The sequence below is a fragment of the Notamacropus eugenii genome, chromosome 5, assembly GCF_028372415.1.
Source record: "Notamacropus eugenii isolate mMacEug1 chromosome 5, mMacEug1.pri_v2, whole genome shotgun sequence".
Lineage (NCBI taxonomy): Eukaryota > Metazoa > Chordata > Mammalia > Diprotodontia > Macropodidae > Notamacropus > Notamacropus eugenii.
The window spans coordinates 359,332,822-359,348,653 of record NC_092876.1 but is presented as its reverse complement, the minus strand read 5'-3'; the positions used below and the strand labels follow the sequence as shown (position 1 = coordinate 359,348,653).

Genomic DNA, 15,832 nt, shown 5'->3' with positions numbered 1-15,832 from the left:
AGTTCTTCCATTGTATCACATTGGGGGTAGAAGTAGTCTCACTAAACAAAGAATCAACTCATGCTATCTCCTAATTAATCATTTTGCTCAGTCTTCTCTTTCCCAGAATCACATTCTGTACAAAATATTTTTGAAGTATATGCTATCTTTTGAGCCAGGGAATGGATAATAAGAAGGGTGGAGGAGGCAGCATGGAATTAGCAGCAATTACTAAAGTTGTATCTTAGAATATACCACCATAGTAATTTTCTCAGCTAATTCAAAGAATTTGGTTACCTTTTTTTAAAAGAAATTCGTAGTCCTGTCAGTTGTGGGTGGTTTAGCAGAAGGAGACAAGAGAAGATGGACAAGTCATGGTGAATAGACTTAAATTTTATTTGGTTGTATGATTTTCACCTTTGTCCTCAGCTGCTGAACAAAACCATATAATATGTAGACTTGGTTGCAATGTCAGATCCCTCCTACCTTGTTGATTTGTAAGGACTTTTCTATCCTTACCAAAATCCTAGGCAGATGGAAACTGTTTCTCAATGGAAATGGGAGCTGCACCAAGGACTAATTGGGAAAGAAAATCCAAGTTGAAGGAAGAAAAGTCACATTTATAAGTCAGTATCTTGAAGAAATCAAAAACAATCTTGTAACCTTGATCCTTTATGGTTACAGAATATTGTCCAATAGAGTTTTATTCCTACAAGGAAATTGAGACAAGCTTAGTGACCTGGCCTGGGATCAGAGACTATTCTATGCTGTCCCCCTAAAGCTTAGTGACCTGGCCTGGGATCAGAGATTATTCTATGCTGTCCCTTTAATAGTCCCCCCATTTACTGGCACTCAGTAAATAAGGAAAATAATTTTTATGGGAAATTACTCCATGAATGATGACCAGGGTAAAAATGAGGTCCAGAGAAGAAAGCAAGGTGGAATAAGATAACCCACTTGTGGTAGGAGAAATATCTAACCAAAGGCCCTGCTATGTGAGACGGGCTAGTTGTCCATAAGACCCTACTCTAATGAGTTTAGGCTAGTTTTTCCTTAAAAGTCACTGAAACTGTCCTCAAAACTTGATTGGCTCAGAGGACTTTAAGGCTTGGGGTGTTAATGTTGCTTCCTGGTCACATGAGTAGAAAAGCTCACAAGGAGTTAGAAGTTTCTCCTTGAGCCCCTAGGTTTCTGATCAGTCAACCATTAGCATGACCAATGATAAGAAACAGCTCATCTAAATCAATAAATATATTTTTCCCTACTCTGAATGCCTACCCCACCCCCCAATGCCTCGTTTAGCCTTTTTAAAAGGAAACTGCTAAATGGTCTACAGAGATTTGATTTTTTTCCCCTTAGATTTGAATCTGAAGTATCAGTCAGTCTGAGCCAGGCTTGGTCTATTTATGATATCACTCAATTTCTTTCTTCCAGAAATGTGTACAGGTTGGGGAAGTGAGTTTTATATTCTCAGATTTTCTTACTTCAACATAATAGAAAAATCTCAGATATGGCTTCTTAGAACAGGACTGTATAGCCATATTTAACTGAATTATTCAGACCTAATAACTTCTCTTTCCTTCTAACTTTCATTTGAATTACATGGATAATCAAGAAAAACTGTATTACCCCTCCCCAATCCCTACAAATGATTGAAGATACCCTCCCAATGTTTCCATACGTAAAGACACCTCAATATTACCTGTAGACACATTTAGGGCACAACCAATTGTCTTCTACTTCTGGGGGTGGGAAAGAGCAGGTAGGCAACAATAATAGAGGAATCAAGATGTCATTTTCAGGCACCCAGGTCTGGCCAGCATGGAACTCCAAGGGAGCTGAACCAGGAACGTCATTAGGAAAAGCTTCACCATGTACTACACACCATCGTGGTGAATCTGAGGGAATAAAGAGGAGCAATATGAAGACAGAAAGAGAAAGCACAATCTGAACCTTCATATACACATTACTAGCTGACCAATAAGCATTTATTAGGCATTTTTATTTATATTTTTAATAATTTGTTAATGCACCATGATCTCCTTTCTTAAAGTCATAGGATTCACATTTTCATAGCACTTCCAGATTTACAAATTGTACTCTTTGGGACAACCTGTGAGGTATATGGTACAAGTATTGCCACTTCCATTTTACAGAGAAGGAAACTGAGACCTAAAGATTTTTTAAAATGCTTTAATATTTTATTTTTCCACCATTCCATGTAAAAACTATTTTTAACATTGGTCTTTGAGTTCTAAATTCTCTCTTCTCCCCTTTATGGATAAGGCAAGCAATTTGATATAAGTTATACATATGCAGTCATGTATAGTCATACAAAACATAAAATAACATAACCATATAAAACATAACATAAAAAACATGTAAAGTCATACAAAACATATTTCCATGTTAGTCATGTTGTAAAAGAAAATCCAGCCCAAAAATAAAAATAAAACAACCCTAAGCTCCCAAACAAACAAAAAATCAAGAAAGATAAAGAAAGCAAAAAATTAAGTATACTTCAATTTGCCTCAGTTCTTTCTCTGGAGATGGATAGCATTTTTCATGTATATACGTTCTTCAGAATTGTCTTGGATTATTGTTTTTTTCTGAGAATAGCTAAATCATTTGCAGTTGATCATTGTACAATATTGTTGGTACTGTGTGCAATGTTCTCCTGGTTCTGTTGATTTCATTTTCTATCAGTTCATATAAATCTTTCCAGGTTTTTCTGAGAGCATCTTGCTCATCATTTCTAATAATACAATAGTATGGCACCATAATCACATATCACAATTTGTTTAGCCATCCCTCAATTGATGAGATCTCCTCAATTTCCAATTGTTTGACACCAGAACAGCTGCTATAAAAATTTTTGTACGTACAAATCCTTTTCCTTTTTGTTTTTTAACTCTTTTGAGAAACAGACCAAGTAGTGGTATTGCTAGGTGAAAGGCTATGCAGTTTTATAGTCCTTTGGATATAGTTTCAAATTGATCAACAGAATGAATCAGTATACAACTTCACCAACAATGCATTAGTGTCCCAATTTTACCACATCCACTCCAACATTTGTCATTTTTCTTTTCCATCATATTAGCCAGATTGATAGGTGTGGAATGGTAGCTCAGAGTTCTTTAATTTACATTTCTCTAATCAATACTGTTTTAGAGCATTTTTTCATATATATAATATTTAGCTGAAAACTGCTTGTTCATATCCTCTGATCATTTATCAGCTGAAGAATGGTTATTTTTTATAAATTTGACCAGTTCTCTAAATATTTGAGAAATGAGGTCTTTATCAGAGAAACTTGCTACAAAATTTTATTCACAGTTATTATGACATTCTATTTCCCCCTCTGTTTATCCTACTTTTTCTCTTCTTTCATCCTATCCATCCTCAAAAGTGTTTTTCCTCTGTCTTTTACCTACTCCAGTCCTACCTCACTTCTTTCACTTCCCCCTTCTTTTATTCTATTTATTTTATTTCCTTCCCCTTCCCCTTTCCTGAGGGGTAAGATATATTTCTATATCCAAGTGAATGTGTATGTTATTCCCTCTTTGAGCCAGTCCCAATGAGAGCAAAGTTTCCTCCCTCCCTCCCACCTCCTCATTATTCCCCTCAACTATAAAAGCTCTTTAGAGCCTCTTTTGAGTGAAATCATTTACACATTCTACCTCTCCCTTTCCCCTTATCCTAGTGCATTCCTTTCTCACCCATTAATTTTAGTTTTTAGATAATCAACCATATTCAACTCATATCCAAACCCTCTAAGTACACTCCTTCTAACTGTCCTAGTAATGAGAGTTTTTGGAGTTACAAGTATCATTTTTCCATGTAGGAATTTAAACAATTTAACCTTATTGAAATCCTTATGATTTATCTTTTCTGTTTACCTTTTTATGCTTCTCTTGAGTTTTGTATTTGAAAATCAATATCTCTATTCATTTCTGGTCTTTTCATCAGGAATATCTGAAAGTCCTGTGTTTCACCCATTATTTCCCTTGAAGGATCATATTCAGTTTTGCTGGGTATGTAATTCTTACTTGTAATCCTGTTTCCTTTGCTTTCCAGAATATCATATTCCAAGTCCTCTGATACTTTAATGTAGAAAATGCTACATCTTGTGTTACTCTGAATGTGGCTCCATGACATTTGAATGGCTTATTTCTGGCTGCTTGCAGTATTTTCTCTATGACCTGGGAACTCTGGAATTTGTATATAATATTTCCTGGGAATTCTCATTTTGTGATGTCTAGACTTTTTTTCCATTATGGCTTTCAGGAAGTCTAAAAAATTTTCCTAGATCTTTTTTTTTTCCAGGTCAGTTATTTTTCCAATGAGAAATTTCACATTTTCTCCTATTTTTTCATTCTTTTGACTTTACTTTCTTCAGTGAGTTTTCCACTTGGCCACTTCTACTTTTTAAGGAAATTTTCAGTAAAGTTTTATTCCTCTTTTTCCATTTGGCCATTTCTACTTTTCAAGGCATTCTTTTCCTCATTGACTTTTTGGAACTCTTACTATTTGACTTATTTTGTTTTTTTAAGGTGTATTTTCTTCACTATTTTTTGTGCCTCCTTTACCAAGCTTTACTCAGTTTTCATTATTTTCTTGCATATTCTCATTTCTTTTCCTGATTTTTCCTCTACTTCTCTTACTTCATTTTAAAAATCCTTTTTGAACTCTTCCATGGCCTGAGCTCAATTCATATTTTTTTCCAGAGGTTTTGGATGTAAGAGTTTTAACTTTGTTTTCTTCTGAATGTGTGTTTTAATCTTCCTTGTCACCATAGTAACTTTCTTTGGCCAAATTTTTTCCTGTTGTTTGCTCATTTTCCCAGTTTTTTTCTTGACTTTTAATTCTATGCTAAAGTGGGGCTCTGTTTCCAGTGTGGAGAGTGCACTTTCCCAAACTTCATGGTGTTTTGTGCGGCTATTTTCAGAGATACTTCTAGGGACCTGTAAGTTTTCAGTCCTTTTAAGGTGAAGTTTGTTTACTATTTTCCTGGCTTGTACTCTGGTTTGTGAGTGACCAGAACCATTGTTTTCTGCCCTGGAATTGTGATGAGTAGTCCCCCTTGCCCTGGGACTACCATTCAGGACTGCAACTTAGATCTGAGTATGGCAAAGCAATAGAGTTCTGCCCCCAGGGACAGCAAAGAAAGTTTTGTAATCTTCTTCTGATCAATTGTTTCACCTCCCTTACCATCTGCAGGCTGAAAGCACTGGAAGCAGACATAGCTGCTGCTTCAGTCCCTCTCAAGGCCTGGTTTGCTGTAGCCTAGTTTGCACTGGCATGGCCTGTACTGAACCGAGCTCCACTCTTACCCTGATGCCACAGACCTTTATTACTGACTTTCTAAGTTGTCATGAGCTGGAAAATTGTTTCACCATGTCCTTTTGTGGGTTCTGCTGCTCCAGAATTTGTCCTGATTTCACACATTTTTTTGTAAATGTACAAATTCTTCTATGGTTCATGATGCAACTCCTAGGTCCTTGGGGTCACCACCTTTCCCCCAAAGTTACAAGGTTAAAGAAATTCCAGGCCCTCCTTATGCTTCTATGCCCCAGGGCTCACTAGGCTAATTAACAAAGCAAGGGGTGGTTGGTCTTACCTGATTGCTTGGACCTAGGAGGGTCAGAAGATGTGGGTATGGGCCACACTGCCTTCGACTTCACGGTTGTCATGAGTCTGCTCCATGATGCCATGCTGGCTGTCTGGGCAAGAGAGGTTTTTGTTGCCTCTCTTTTCTTTTTCTTATTTGTTCCCGTCTCTGCTGCTTGAGCCACCATCAGACTTTCATCTGGAGAATCTTCAGTTAAAGCTTCTGTTTTGATTTTTATCTGCTGGACCTTTTCTTCTATTCTGGGAGTATCCTATAAATTGAGTTCATGGTTATTGTTGAGAAGACAAATACCCAGGGATACTAGGGTTTCAGTCTCACTTCAATGCTCTACCTCCCTCTCACTCAACATTTTCATAGATGGAAGAGTCACAAGGGACCATGGATTATCATGGCCTTTGAGAAGTGCAAAGGATCTTACAGCTGAGAGGTTGAGGCCCAGCTTGTTCAAGGTCACAACTGTTAGTTAATGACAAAGGTAAGATAATAACATAAGACTTTTAATGTCTATTCATTTTGTGGTTTACTGTTTGAATGTAAAACAGGTATAAAAATAAGGAGGTGATGACAAAGTAAAATAAGGAATCCGTGCCCTCAGAGACAAAACTGTCTTGGTCAGCTTTTAACATGAGTTAAGGGGAAATATAAGGTGGCAACCTCAAAGGATAGTAGATCTAGATCTGGGAGAGACATTAGAGAGCATCTAGTTCAATCCTCTTATTTTACAGATGAGGAAACAGGCCAGGAAAGGTAAGGTGATTTCACCAAGATCTCACAGGTAGTAAGCAATGGAGAGAAGACTTGAACCTGGGTCCTTGGATTCCAACTCCAGTGCTCACTCCACTTACCATGGTTGCCTTTCCTCACCTTTCTTATAGCTTACTCACTTGCTCAGAAGGTGACACATGTTCCCAGAGTCTCTTGTATAAAATGTGCTTCTGAAAGAGAGCAAGAGAAAAAAAGCAAATTAGTTGATAAAGGGACAGCAAGGACCAGGGTCTTTCCCTCCCTGTTGCTCTTAGTAGTATAATTTCCCAGGAGTTCTCCATTAGACTGAGTTCCTTGGAGGCAGTGACTTTTCTACCTTTTAAAAATTTTTATTTACAGAGCATACCATAGTGCCTGACTCATAGTAGGTGTTTAACAAATGCTTGTTATCTGACTTGTATGACTGACTCACCCGGCCATTTTTATTGATATTAAGTCTCTGGCACCATGCCTTCAGGTTATTTCGGGATAAAGTATGCAAAGGAGGTAGAGGGGTGGGCATAGGAGGAACTTCATCATTCTGAGATTTCTGAGGTGTTGAGGCAACTATATTGGACTTTGTCCTTGGAAAATGTGCAACTAAAAGAGAAAAAAATGAAAAATGGGGTTACTTCAAGACCACAAAGCTGCTTCTCACATCCTTGCTCGGTTCCATCTTAGAGAAAGAAGCCACAAACGATTACTTTGTCTACCCTATCCTAAGGGAGGGCAGAATTTGGTAAAATGTTGAAGACTTACCAGCTTCCTCAAGACTTCCTGATTGCTCCAGGGTAAATTCTTGGCTTGCTGCTTTCATCCTGGCCTGAGCATCTGCCACCAGCTTGGCCCATGCTGCCATCACAGCTGTCCCATTTTCTCTCTGAACGTCTATTGCCAGCACAGTCCCATGCATCATCTTGCCCTCCTTCGCTTTGTCTGTATTATTGACTGGAATCTCTTTTTCCTCTTCCTCAGAGAAGTTCTAAAAAAGGGAGTAATAAGACTGGAGATATTAGTCCATAAGGCCCTCTGCTAAGGCATACCACCTTGGCCCCCACCCTCATGACATAAGCAAAATGCTTTGTAAAATTTAAGGGGGCAAACATGAGCTAACAGGAGTATGGATAGTCTAGAGAGCATTGATATGGAGGGGAAAAAAACATAGAAATGAATGAGAGATTGAAGGTTCTAATTACAAGGCCACCTTCCAGTTTTGGAATGGTGATGAAAAGATAAAAGCACAGATGCAAATAAAAACCAAATCTCTGAACTTTTTTACCCCTAGACTGAACTTGATACATCTCTCTCAACTAGAATATTTCCAGATGATTTATAAAAAGCACAAAATTTAGAACCAGAGGGAACTTTAAAAATAATGTGGTCCAAAATCTAAGATTCTAATTTTACAGATAATGAAATAGAGGTGTGGAGAGGTGAAATGACTTCCCATATCCTGTCAGTAACATATTCAAAACTAGAGCCTCCATCCTCCTGAATTCTACTTAATTAAGCTCTACCTCATGCTTCCTCTTAAGTGCAGTCTAACCTAGGATACATGGCCGTCTCTGGCTTGGCAATCAGTCTTTTTAGATCTGAAAGAATCTAGTTGAATTTCCTAAGGTTTAGGTCCTCTAGGGAGAGTGTGGCAAAAACAGAAAGATATGACCCCTGGAGTTCTAGGTTTGTCCACAGACTCCAACACTTACCTTGACTCTCAGCCTTGTTATTTTACTTCTCTGGGTATCAGTTTCTTCATTTGTAAAATGACAGGTTCAAAAAGACTTCATTTCAACTCCACAATCCTCTGAGCCTAGGATCCTGGTCATTTAGTTTCTGCACTTCTGTTTGCTTATTTGTTAGAATAATTTTGAATTACCTGTAACACAAGGTTGGGATAAGGAGAGAACTCTGCAAAACTCAGTGCTTTAAACACAGATTATCTAAATGAATTCCAAGAAAAAAAGACAACATAACCACTCTTTTCTACGTCCCCCCACACCTCAGTCTCTCACTTTTATAATTTCTTACAAAGACATTTTCATACCTCCGTCCTCAAAACTTGCTTCTCACCTTGCTCCCAGATTGGGAACCTCCTCTCCCTTTAATAAGAAACCTTATTTTTGGCTTCCCCAGTAACAAAGTGAAATCCTGAATAGAGGAAAAGACCCAGTGGGACCCAGTTCTTCAGGGAGCAGGTGCAAACGGAGTGGAGAACTCCCCTCTGCAGTGAGAAGGTAAAAGGGCACCTTACTGAATGGGAAACATTAACTGAGTGAGTAGCTCAGTTAGAATATCAAATCCACCCCGTTAACCTCAAAATAGATAACTCTAGACTTGGTTTGGATGGTACCTGGAAAAGATGTCTTTTTTCTTTTTTTCCATTTAAACTAAAGTGGTTTCAATTTGTACCCCAGGTTTTTTCGCCAGTAACTTTTCTCCTTCCAAGCTGGTCGGTCTCTTTTCCCCACGTTTTTTCTTAAAAGTATTTACCTTCTCTCTACCTTTCTGGCCTCACCCCCCAAACAAATCAATTCATATGCATATGGCCAGGGGTTTGTCAGTTTCTGCTCAAGTGATAACCATTGATTGCTTTGCTCCTCCCTCTGCTCCAGAGAAAAACCTGAGACCAGTTACTAGTAGTTGTTTCATTTTTAAGTTTTAGGTGGTAGTTGTGGGAGGGGGGAGAAAAGCAGCTGCTGGAGAAACAGCTACGGAGAGTGGAGGGGCTCTAGCAGAGACTTGGGATCATAGGACTAAGTGGGACTGAAGAGATTATTTAGTCCCTGAGAGTAATTGAAAGGGATTAAAATAATGTCCGTATGAGAAAGCTGGAAACTTTTGGAGGCTGTAGGGAGTGTGAAGAAGGGGCTTTAGTCTCAGTACCTGGGGGTGGGGGCTGCTAGATAATCTTCCGAATTGGTTGTGGGGGTCGAGTGGCTGTTCATTTCATTTGCAGGTAAAAGCTTTTCTTTCCTTCAGTGAATACCTCTTCCTCCCCCATTATTGCCCTCCTTTTTCTTGAAACTCACTCATTGTTTTGGCTGCTTTGTCACCCCCGGAATGCTTTCCATCTGAAGTCGAGGGAAGTTTTCCACAACAATTCCATCTTTTAGAATGGAAGCTCCTGGTCTGTAGGTGTTGTTTCATTTGTTATATTTTTATCCCCACTGTTTATCCAGTTTGGCACATGGTAAGTACATAGTAAATATTTGTTGATTATGCATCTACTATGTGCGTGGCACATGGGGTCTGGTGTTATAGTCAATAGCACTTACTATGATGTGCCACACACTGTGTAAAGTACTAGGAAGACCATCCTGGTCCTCAAAGAGCTTACAGTCTGAGAAGAGAACCAATGAAAAGTAAGCTGAATTACAGGGTGGGTGGAGACAAAGAAGGTACTTGGAAACAGAGCATGATGGAAAAGTTTAAAAAAAAATTTAAAAATGAGTGCCGCCAGAGCCAGGTGGGAAATAAGATGCCTGTCCTGTGTCGTTGTTCAGTCATGAACAGCTCTTTTGTGAATCTGTGGACCATAACACATCAGTACTGTCTGTGGGGTTTTCTTGGCAAACATTCTGCTGTGGTTTGCCATTTCCTTCTCTACGACATCAAGGCAGAGGGAGGTTAAGTGACTTACTCAGGGTCACATAGCTAGTAAGTATCTGAGGTCAAATTTGAACTCAGGTCTTCCTGGCTCCAGGGCCAGCACTCTTTTCACTGAGCCACCTAGTTACTAGTTTGTCCTGTATCCCCTCCTTAAATGGAGGTAGAATGCATGACTCTATCCTCCAGAGAGATTGAGAGTACTGATTGCATGTGAATACCAAGACTGATTGGATTTTGCAGGATGTTTAAATTACCCAAAGATGGTAATAGGAGAGAAGTCAAAGAAATCAAAAATGAAGCTTATAAAGATGAAATAAAACATTGCCCTTGCCTTCAATGAGATTGCAATTTCGGAGAAAGGAAAAAAAGCATTTTAGGTAGATTCCATTTAAATGATAATAAAAAAAGGCAACCTGGCATCATAGGGAATGGAGAACTTGCTTTGGAAGCCAGGAAGTCCTGAGTTCAAATCCTGCCTCAGCCACATTATTTGTGACCATAGAACAAGGCATGTAACCCCTCAATGCCCTCTCACAACCCCTAAGGCTTTTAAAATTATTTTTTCAATTAAAAAGCATGTATTCCCCTAAAGAGAAGCAAAACCGTGTAATAAATACTCATAGTAAAGTAAAAAAGTTCCCTTAATAACCATGTCAAAAATTGTGCCTCATTTTTCATATTTAGTCCATTATCTCTCTGCCAGGAGGTGGTTAAAATTCCAAATTACAAAATTTCCATGCTAGAATTTCACTACACTCATGAAATCATACAACTGGCTATAAACTAAGAGCTGGCAGGGGCCTTTGACATCATGAAGTCTACCTGCCTCACATTTTACAGGTGAGGAAAGTCATGCATAGCAATGTCCGGTGACTAAGGCAGGGTCACAGATCTAGAAATTATTTGAAATAGGATTCAGATCCAGGTCTTTCTGACTGGAGGTCAAGTGCTTTGTTCTCACTGACTCATTCCAGATCTCAATTTTTTAAAAACAGTAATAACATTTTTTACAGCTCTTTAAAAATTCTTTATATAGTGTTGAGTTTAGCTACAACTCTGTAGTCTGTAGTATAGTAGGTGCCCCTCCCCCCTTTTTATACAATATTTCTACATTTCACAGATGAGGAAACTGAAGGAAAGAGTTTAGTGACTTGTCTGTTGTGCTGAAGCCTCTTTAGTGCCAAATCTAAAACTGTATCCGTTGATCCCTCACTACCAAGTACTTAACCAAGCTTGGTATTTCTTAGTTCCCATACCAAAAATAATACAGGTCCATTACAGTGGCATGGCCTTTGTCCACTCATAGTTCACTGCTAGCTGCCATAACATTATGGAATTGTGGAGCACTGGTGAACTATCCAGTAAGGGAACGACTGTGAGATAGTGCTAAACTTATCAATCAACAAACATTTGTTAAGTACTTGTTATGTGCCAAGTACTGTGCTAAGTGCTGGGGGTACAAAAAGAGGCAAAAAATAGTTTCTTACCCTCAAGGAGCTCATTATCTAATGGAAGGAACAACATGGAAACAAATTTTGTACAAGATAAACAGGAAATAATTAAGAGAGGGAAGGCATTGGAATTAAGAGGAATTGGTGAATATTTACAGTGAAAGACGTGCTTTTTTTAGTTGAAGCTTAAGAGAAACTGGAGAAGTTTATACTTGGAGTTGTAGAGGGAGAGTGTTCTAAGTATGGGTGACCGCCAGGGAAAATGCCCAGAGGCAAGAGATGGAGTGTCTTGTTTATAGAACAGATGGGGTCAGTGTCACTGGATGGAAGAATATGATATGTAGAAGGGAATGAGGTGTAAGAGGATTGGAAAAGTAAGAGGAGTCTAGGTTATGAAGGGCTTTGAATGCCAGAATATGAAGTAATAGGGAAGTGCTGGAGTTTGATGAGTAGGGGATAGGAATGGACATGGTCAGACTTGTACTTTAGGAAAATCACTTTGGTGGTCTAATGGAGGATGTATGGGAGGGAAGAGAGACCTAAAGCAAGCAGACCCACCTCAGGATGTTTCAATAGTGTGAACACGAAGTGATGAGAGCCTGAACCAAAGCTGTGGCAGAGGAAAGAGGGGGGCGATTTTGAGAGGTTTGAAAGGTGAAAGTCTGGAGGGACCTGGTTTCAACTATACCCTCTAATTTTGTGACCTGGGTAATCACCTCAGTTTCCTGATCTATAAAATGGAGATGAAGGGCAGCATGGTAGATAGAGCTTGGTCTTAGAGAGAAGAAGGTTCGAATTCAAATATTGCCTCAGACACCAGCTGTGTGACCTTGGGCAAGTCATTTAACCTGGACTTGCCTCAGTGTCTTCATATGTAAAATGGGGATAATAATAATAACATTCATCTTGAGAGCTGCTATGATCAAAAGAGACAATATTTGTAAGTGCTTTGCAAGCATTAAAGCTCTATGGAAATGCTAGGCATTTTCTAATGTATACAAAGTGCTTTTCTTAAAGTTCTATATAAATGTCAGTCTGTATAAGTCTAGTCTTAAAGGTAACCAGACTTCTTTTGATGTAAAATGTCCCCCGAGCCCGAGTAACCCTACTAAGTAGAGATGTGTTCACCTTAACATTGATACTTTGCTACTAACTCTCTGACATTAAACAAATCATTTTACTCCCCACCCCTGGACCTCACTTTCCTCATCTGTAAAAAGGAGGAGGTTGAGCTCCATGAATTCTAAGGTCCCTTTTAATTCTAAATCTATGATTCTCCCCTTTATGTTTAGAAGGAGAGAGATTTGGAACTATGCTCAAAGAAAGGGATACAAAAATGTACATATCCTTTGACCCAGCAATATTGCTTCTGGGATTATATTCCATAGAGATCATAAAACTGGAAAAAGGTTCTACTTGTACAAAAATATTTATAGCAGCTCCCTTTGTGGTGGCCAAGAATTGGAAATCAAGGGGATGCTCATCAATTGGGGAATGACTGAACAAGTTGTGGTATATGAATGTAATGGAATACTATTATGCTATAAGAAATAATGAACAGTAGGACTTCAGAGAGGCCTGGAAGGACTTATATGAACTGATGCTAAGTGAAATGATCAGAACCAGGAGAACAAGTACACAGTAACAGCCACAGTGTGTGAGGACTGTTTCTGATAGACTTAGACCTTCGCAGCAATGCAAGGACCTGAAACATTCCCAAAGGACTTGAGGCAAAATGCCATCCATATCCAGAGAAAGAAATATGGAATCTGCAAAATGAAGCTGAATATTTTCTCCTGTGTTATGTTTTGGTTTCGTTTGTTTTTTATCATAGTTTCTCCCATTCATTTTAATTCTTCTGTGCAGCATGACTAATATGAAAATGTAGTTAATAAGAATGTATGTATAGAACCCATATAAAATTGCATGCCATCTCGGGGTGGGGGGTGGGAAGGGGAAAAAATATAAGACTTATGGAAGTGATTGTAGAAAACTGAAAACAGATAAATTAATTTATTAAAAAAAAGAGGGATCAAAAGGGATTGACGATTTCTCGTCTTGATTACCTTTCATAAAGTATACTGAGAATAAGCGTGAATGATACTAAGTCTTTTAAAAGTACATTGCTTGATTATTAGCAGTAAATTCACTTTTAAGTATAGATGTAGATGTCAGCATGACTTGGGTTGGGATACTGGGGCATTCACTGAACCTCTTAATGCTCCAGGTGCTCAAAGATTTGCCTTGAGATAGGATATTTCCTCACCAGGGAGGTGACCACACAGAAAAAGTCACAGGCTTAGACAAACTAATGAATGAAAAATATTTAAAGGAATGAAAAAAATAAATAATAGACTCTAAAAGAAAAACAAGACATATGTTTGGATGTGGGCAATATAAGAATTTGTTTTGTCTGACTGAATACTTGTTACAGGGAGTGGATTTTTCCCCCCTTTCCTTTGTTTTTAATGGAAGCAGGGGAAAGTAAAGGAAAATAAATGCCTGTTTATTGAAAAAAAAAATTTACAAAGCAAGTGCCTTAAAAAGTATAGGGCGTTTCACAAGCATTATTGCACTCATTTTACATGGTTATCACAACATCACAGCTGGAATTTGCTGAATCTACTAGGGTAGCTCTGTGGCACAGTGGTTGGAGTTCTGTGCCTAGAGTCAGCAAAACTTGAGCTCAAATCCATTCTGAGATCCTGGGCAACTCATTTAACCTATTTGACTCAGTTTCCTCAACTATAAAATGGGTATAATAATAGCATTTACCTTGCAGGGTTGTTGTGAGGATCAAAAGTGGCAATATTTCTAAAGCACTTAGCACAGCACCTGGTACAGAGTAGCTACTACATAGATACTTTTTTCCTTTCCTTACTCCCTTCTTCCCATTGATTCATGTTTTTTGCTCTATTATTTCAGTGTCAGAAAGGTGGTGCAGTAGATAGAGTGTTGGATTTGGAGTCCAGAAGCCCAGAATTAAAATCTCTGCTTTAGACACTAATTAGTTGTGTGACTATAGGAAAGTCATTTAACCTTAATCTTTCTCAGTCTCAGTTTCCTCATCTCTGAAATGGGGCCTAGAGTTGTTGTGATGATTAAACAAGAAGGATAATATGTGGGGAGAGACAGAGCCAAAATGGCAGAGTAGAGGCAGCAACTCAGCCAAACTCTCCTAACATTTCTTTCCAAACAACTTTAAAATAACATGTCAAATAGAATTCTGGTGGCATATCAACAAAAGGTCAAGGTGAGATATTTTTCCAGTTCAATATAATTTAGGAGTTCAGTCAGAGAAGGTCTGTGACATGAGGGTAGGGACCAGTCTATAGCACACCTGACAGGAGCACCAATGATGGACCTTGAAGGTTGCTGTGACAGTAGCAGTAGCAGTAGCACCAGCATCTTTGGGAACTCTCATTTTAGAGACAGTAAAGAAATTGGAAAACTTGTCAGAAAAGAATTACAGGGAACCTTGCACTGGACATAGAACTAGGAGATGCAATTTCATTGCTCACATGTAGAACTGGATCACAGTTAGGGTAGAGAAGAGTGCTTGTGATCTATGGCAAGGGAGCAGGAGCCCTAGTTCCATTTCCAGGGCCCTGAGGAACACTAGCAATTGTGACTGCTGAAGAACAGGGCTCCTTCACAGGTAAACTAGAGCTCAGACCACGAGAACAGTGACCTGACCTCACAACACTTTGAAAGCACTGGCACTTGAAAATCTCAGAAATGACTCTGAAAATAGCAGCACAAAAAAGCCTGAAGCTTAGAATAGTACCTCTGTGCTACTAGGTGTGCAGAGTTCAACTTTAATATAAAGATAAAAGTCAAGAAATAAGCTGGAAAATAAGGCAACAGCAAAAAAGAATCTGACCATAAAAAGTGACTATGGTGATAGGGAAGATCAAGACACAAATTCAGAAGAAAACAACAATGTGAAGCCTCAAAGTAAAACCTCAAAGAAAAATGTTAACTGGATACAAGTCAAACAATGATTCTTGAAAGAGTTAAAGAAAGAGATCAGAGTAGTGGAAGAAAAACTGGGAAAAGAAATGTGAAGGGACAGTTGTGTGGTGAGTTCGAATCCGGTCTCAGACAATTACTACCTATGTGAACAAAGAAAATAAATGAGAGTGATGTAAGAAAATTATGAAAAAATTAGCAACTTGGTAAAAGAGGAACAAAAAAAATTACCAAAAAAAATAGTACCTTAAAAACCAGAATTGGCTAAATGGAAAAAGAGGTACAAAAGCTCACTGAAGAAAATAGTTCCTTTTAAACATTAGAATTGAGCAAGTGGAAGTTAATAATTCCATGAGGCATTAAGAAACAATAAAACAATTTTTTTAAAAAAATGAAAAAAAAGAAAAATTTCTAATGGAAAGATCACAATTGAATAGAAAATTTA

The 15,832-nt window shown here is 38.4% G+C and overlaps 1 protein-coding gene across 1 annotated transcript; it reads right to left on the bottom strand.

Annotated features, from left to right (window-relative positions):
• Window positions 1-351: 351 nt before the first annotated feature.
• Window positions 352-8,903, bottom strand: DPPA4 (developmental pluripotency associated 4). Its single transcript, XM_072617034.1, has 8 exons — window positions 8,706-8,903; window positions 8,062-8,231; window positions 7,115-7,337; window positions 6,789-6,955; window positions 6,496-6,546; window positions 5,600-5,861; window positions 1,682-1,877; window positions 352-688 (listed from the first exon to the last, which is right to left on the bottom strand). Exons 3-8 carry the CDS (start codon window positions 7,269-7,271, stop codon window positions 658-660), a joined length of 864 nt encoding a protein of 287 aa, XP_072473135.1. The 5' UTR covers window positions 7,272-7,337; window positions 8,062-8,231; window positions 8,706-8,903; the 3' UTR covers window positions 352-657.
• Between the last annotated feature and the right edge of the window lie 6,929 nt (window positions 8,904-15,832).

Coding starts and splice junctions, on each gene's coding strand:
- DPPA4 (XM_072617034.1), bottom strand. CDS start 7,271: ATGATGCATGGGACTGTGCTGGCAATAGACGTTCAGAGAGAAAATGGG. Junction 6,547..6,788: donor ATATCAATAAAAATGGCCGG/GTGAGTCAGTCA, acceptor GCTCTCTTTCAG/AAGCACATTTTATACAAGAG. Junction 689..1,681: donor TGCCCTAAATGTGTCTACAG/GTAATATTGAGG, acceptor ATTTCCTTGTAG/GAATAAAACTCTATTGGACA.